This window comes from Antrostomus carolinensis, unplaced genomic scaffold, assembly GCF_000700745.2.
Source record: "Antrostomus carolinensis isolate BGI_N321 unplaced genomic scaffold, ASM70074v2 scaffold276, whole genome shotgun sequence".
Taxonomy (NCBI): domain Eukaryota; kingdom Metazoa; phylum Chordata; class Aves; order Caprimulgiformes; family Caprimulgidae; genus Antrostomus; species Antrostomus carolinensis.
The window spans coordinates 13,220-19,207 of record NW_010323667.1 but is presented as its reverse complement, the minus strand read 5'-3'; the positions used below and the strand labels follow the sequence as shown (position 1 = coordinate 19,207).

Here is a 5,988-nt window from a genome sequence, read left to right as displayed (position 1 = left end):
TGTAACAGAACTCTTTTCTCTAAGTATTCAAATAGTAATAATTTAGTATTCATTGAGTTTTGTTGCCTTATTTTATCAATTACATCAGGAATATATGGCTGATGCTGGGACAGAACCAGCATAAAAATGAAAAAACGCAGCACCTCAGAGCTTATTAATAGCCTTTAAAATTATAAGAGATCTGACACTAAATAAATAATATCTACACTTGATGGTATCTAGGAACTGCTCTGCAAAAACTAGCTTTCATATTTGGCTTGTAACCAAAAGAATGCGTGACTTAACAATAACTGGGTGTAGGAGAAAACCCTCCACTGGTGCTGTGTGAGAGAGACAAACACAAGTACGGACTTCTTTTAACAAACAGAAAAGTGTGGACACGTCAATGAAACTCTTAGTGATGAGTCATAAAGAGACTGAAATGTAGCAGCCCAAGACTGAAAGTTAGCTAAGACTCAATGAAACACATGCATCCAGGAACATCAAGTTCAGATTATCTTTGCAACTCCTAAAAGAATTTCTATCCTACACTAGAATTTAATAAATACTAATATATCTGCTTTCCCTTACCTCTAATCAAAGATGCTTGTACACTAATTTAATGCTAAAATTAGCAATTTTAAACTACAGATGTAGTTCTCCATAGGTTTTTATGTTTTAAAATTTTAATCTCAGGTTATAGAAAAAATTTCAACAATTTTCTTAGGTTCTTACTCTTCCTGCAAGAAGTAACTTTTTGGAAAAATAAGCCATTACCACGGTATCCTCCCACTGCCCAGGAGTAAGAAGGAATGAACTGGAAGGGAGAAAAGAAGGTGAAAATAGTCTTTTGCACAATAAACTTATTTTTTTCAACCTTGAATAACGTGGTGCTTACTAAAAATTACTAGGATATTTCTTTGCTATATGTTTTCAAAAACATCTAATTAGCTAGGAGCTTTCAAACCTAGGAGTTGCCACGTGTCATAGCGTGTAATTAACATTTTTTAAAATCCAGTTAGTGCAACCAAGCCAGAAGTGGCAATACCTTGCTTAGTTCTAGGCAAGCTACATTTCTGTGTTACATTATTTTCCATGCCTGTGTATAAACTTTTTGAATAGAGGTGAGAAAGTTAAAAAAAATAATTGTATAGTACTACAGAGAAGCAGCATGACCGAGGAAGGTGCACTGAGCATGGTTTTACATTAATGAATTATCATCACCATTTTAAACAGAAACAGAATTGAGTCTGGACAGTCCATACAAAGCACAGACATTCATAACCTCCCCGTTCATGACTGCCCTTAATTTAACTTCTACGTTGCAGAGACTTTCCATTCAGAATTTAACATTTGGTTTATCACGGTTTATGTAATAGAGATCAAAAGCTATTCTCAGAAAATATTCATACTGGACCTCAAAGAAATAGACGTTACTGGGATTGTCCTGGATTAGTTCTCTGACCCCTTTAATTTTTTTGTTTGTTTGTTTTTGTTTTGCTTATGATTTAGGGTGACAAGCCTCTAACTGAAGGTTGTTTTTGGTTTTTTTTATTGTAGCCTGGAAGGGTTGTGACTCTGGTTGAAGATCCTGAGGTATAGTACTCCTGTTCTGCCTCTGTAATGTACAGAATGCCCTGTTGCATTCCCAGCCTGTGTAGTAAGTCTGTATTAATTTCTGCTTCTCTACAAGCAAATAATTCCATTATCTTCAGCGCAATTAAAAGTTCTTTCAAAATTTTTTGGAGTTACACCAATGACTTTGATTGTTGCAAATAAATCAATCTAAACTAAGAAACCGGAAGTAGTTTGGGTCTGTTACTACCAAAGGGTATTTTAAGGGATGTTCCAGGGTATCACTTGACGATACGCCAATAGTAGATCTTAGATGTTGTGTCAGAATCTTGCCCTCCCAAAATAAAAACTGATACAAATCAAGATGACACTGCAGTGATAAAAAAGGAGATACCCTTGCTTTATTTTTTGCTATATAGATAAAATACTTAAGGAATTAAATGCCACAACTGTGCTTTTGGTTTCTATATAATATTGTGAAATTAACTCCTGTTTAGGAAAATGGTCATTGGCCCAAGTCTACCATTCTTGCTTATCTTTCAACCTTTTCCCTAGGTCTCACTTAGACACCATGAGGGAAGTGTTTGCACAGGGAGTGCCCAGGCTGGGGAGGGAGGGGAGATGAAACAAGGTCTAGACTTACAGTCAGAGAAGCTGTCGGAAAATCAAGATTTTTTATTTTATTTTATTTTATTTTTTTGCTTATAAAAGTGCCTAGACTTAAATTTTACCCATTTCTAACTCTATTCAATAGTAAAGAAGCTACCTGCAATTTATTTTAGGGGTCTTACCCAGCAGAGAGGTCTCAGTTGGACTGCTTACCAGCTAAGACAAAAGCATGAGCTAGGCTGGGGAAGCCCAGGGGAGGCCACTGCAGGAAAGACCCTGGATGCGATGGCTTTCCCACTGCCTGCTGATGCTCTGGGCCCACCACCTCCAGCAGTGCGCTCTATTCTGGCACTTTGCTGGGGTCATCATGTCCATCCAGCTTCACACTGCTTCAGGAGAGGGAATCCCAGCAGTCCTAGTGACTCCACAGGGGCGGGAGGGAAGAAAGGATGGCATGGAAGCAGAGGGAGAGCAAGGCCCTACAACACCAGGCCGTAAGGCACAGAGGATGGGTATTTTGGTAGTAGTTAGTTTTTATTTACGGTTGCTTATCTATACAATTATGATATTGCTGTCTTACTGACCTATTTCCCTAAAATAGCAGCCACCAAGAGAGGTAAGTTTAGCAGTAATCTAAAACTTCAACTGTTTTTTGCAGTTAGCAAAACCAGCAAAATGCAATGCGCTGTCTCTCATTGTGATTTTCTGTACCTTTCTAGTAAGGGGTTTTTTCACGTTACTGTACTGCTGGGGACCATTATGTTACACAGACGCCTATATAGACAAAGAATGCTTATGTTTGTTGTCACTCAGTTTGTATTGTTAAGCAAACTTATTTGTTACCATAGAAACTTTTTTTCCCTTTAGCAAACCAGTTTTGTTTGGTTGGGTTTTTTTCCCTTTTCTCCAGAATCTGGTGTGGCCAGATAATCACCCTTTACACATAAACATCAAATGATACGACAAGTAATTTGCTTTAATTTCAGTTACTCGTTCTGCAGTTTAAAAAGGTAACCTTATTTTGAAGGTATCTTAGCAGACTACAGCAATTATTCCCCTGCATGCACACACCCAATACTATAGTGACAATAGCACTGGTGCTTTTACTGGCAACGCCAGCTTTCAGCTCGGGCCAGCCTGTGTGTCCTTTTTCACTAGTGATGCATAGTGCAGCTTAGAAACATCTAGTTTAGAGTTATTTTTACTTGCTCCATCTGAATTTCTTTGCCAGTTAAGAGGAAACCACACACACACAAAAAAAAAGAACATCACACTCCTTGTCAGATTTCTGGATTATAATTTTCCATCATCTGAAATAGGAATTCCCTGTACTGAAAACTCAAATGAATGAACTAGCAATGCTTTAAATCCCTATCTCCACCACACCCATATATATTTTCCTATCAACACCAAAGTAGGTCTGAATGGCAGATTTAACTCAAGTAACGTGTGCAGAAGAGGCTGTTTGTAAAACTAAGACATTTCCTGCAGACAGCTGGAGTGAACTCGCATCCCAGATGGCTGAGGGAAAGCAAGGAAAAGCAAGGGAAAGCAAGTACATTTCTGTACTCGTTAGTGCTGTTCTTGGCCACAGCACATCATATGCTGTAACCATCTACAAAGGATGCAATAGCAAATGATTCCTGATTTTTTTTTTAATAAAATGCCTCTGACCAGCATATAGTCTGATTGCAAAATTCAGCGCTCACAAATTAACACCACTACCCACCCCAGCATCATCTGACATCATGACTAAATACTAAGATCCAGTTGGGACACACACACACACACACAAAACAAAACTTGCTTTGTCATCATTACTGCAGCACTGATACATACATCAGCCTACCTAACTGCAGCAAGAATCCACATCGGATGTTGCCAGCAGGCAAAGCAGACTACCATTTATTTAAAAACAGCACTTGTAAGGAACACTTTGTAGTCTTTAGTGGGTAACAGGCCATCATAAATTTTCTGTGCTAATTCAAAACAAAAACCCACGCAAATCTATCCCTACACATGTCTCAGATTTGTTTATATAAAACTTGGTAGGAGAGTATTCACACCACAGTTAAATACTTTCTCAGAGATGTTACCTGTGAAGAGGATGAAGAAGTATTCAGATTCACAAAGACAGTAATGAAATTTATCTTTAACAGTGTTTACTGAGGTGCTGGCTGTACCACATTTAATTGTGCAAAATGAACAGGTACCTATAACAGATGTAGGTGACACTCAGGTCCTTAGAAATGAAATTGCAAATAAACAGAGAAAGGACCTTATCAAAATCACTTTTAATTTAGTGCTATTTAAAATTTTAATTTTCACATAAAAATTTTGTGAGGTCAGGAAGATTCTTTCTATCCTTTTTGCCAGCTCCTAAGTAGCCCGTGACAAGGCTATTTACTACTTCAAATTTAATTGTAACAAGAAAGTGTTTTGTAAGAAAGGCCTCAGCATTACCCAGAACGTGAATGATCAATCTGCATAATTACCATTTTGACTGAAATTTTCCTAAATAAAGCAGCCCTTTTACTTTGGGGACTCTTTCTACAAACAGTGCAAGAAATAGCTATAAAAAGACTGAAAATGAAAGAAAAATAATTAAGAGAATTTTACTGAAATACAATAGAAATACGTTATTTTTTTTAGTATCCTTTTAAGCACTGCTTGGATTTTCTTTTCTTATGTCCTTCAACAGGGGTATGTATGGGGTGTTGCTTACAGATTGCCACCTGGACAAGAATGTGAAGTAAAAGCATACCTGGACTTCAGAGAGAAAGGAGGCTACAGGACTACAACTGTCATTTTCTATCCAAAAGACTCGTCAGTAGAACCGTTTGATGTGTTGTTATACATTGGAACTTGTGACAACCCCGACTACCTTGGTCCAGCACCTCTAGAAGAAATTGCTGAACAGATTTTTAATGCAGTTGGTCCTAGTGGAAGAAACACGGAATACCTTTTTGAACTCGCTAATTCTATGAGGAATCTCGTACCAGAAGATGAAGATGAGCATCTCTTCTCTTTAGAGAAACTAGTAAAGGAACTGTTGGAAAAGCATCAAAACCTAAATTGTCTATAAAATAACTTCTTACTTGTAATGATCTTGCTTCATCTTTAGAGGAATGGTTTCACTGCACAACGGGTATATGACTTGGAGGCATGTTTCTCCGTACTAGGCTATCTTGTTTATTTTAATATTGCATTCAAAATAGTAGTTGGTCATTAAAACATACTGTTACGAAAATAATTCAGGAGTCTACAGAAAGGGGAGCAGGAGAAGTGTTTTAGGTTTGAATTTGGTATATTGGGTTTTTATCCAAAGATTACATCTTTATGAAAATCTCAAGAGAACAATTTAAGCTTCTCTTTGTTTGAAGATTTTTTTAATTATTATTAATATTATTTCAGGTTTAAAATAGATCTTTAGAATATTTTAAAGATCAAAATCTGCATTCAGATACAGCTCCCACTGATTTAAGTGCTAGTTCTTTCTGAGTCAAGACCACAGGCATGGAGCTCAGTGCATCTAAAGAGATAAGTAGTTGTGAATTGCACAGTAAATGCATAGTAGAACATTTATATCATCATGGTCAACTTCACTGAAATTAAGTTTTTCCACTGAATTAGCCATCTTACCCCTTATATATTAGTTTGTCCTTAAATGCAGAGGAGAAAAAGTTTCATTGTCAAGGAAATAATTCTTTCCCTTGGCTCATTTATGTCAAGCCCTGAAAACCAAAGCACAGGGTACTTTGACACAAACAAGCCGTAACGTATCAGTGCCTCATTTTATTTTTTAAGATTAACATAAAGAATAAT

General features: G+C 37.0%; 1 protein-coding gene across 1 annotated transcript; it reads left to right on the top strand.

Moving 5' to 3' along the window:
- Window positions 1-1,539: 1,539 nt before the first annotated feature.
- Window positions 1,540-5,248, top strand: CHAC2 (ChaC glutathione specific gamma-glutamylcyclotransferase 2; the record flags this gene model as incomplete). The annotated part of the gene is made up of 2 exons (XM_010170625.1): window positions 1,540-1,575; window positions 4,865-5,248. Coding segments are annotated over 2 exons (420 nt in total), but the record flags the coding sequence as incomplete, so codon positions are not given.
- Window positions 5,249-5,988: the final 740 nt, after the last annotated feature.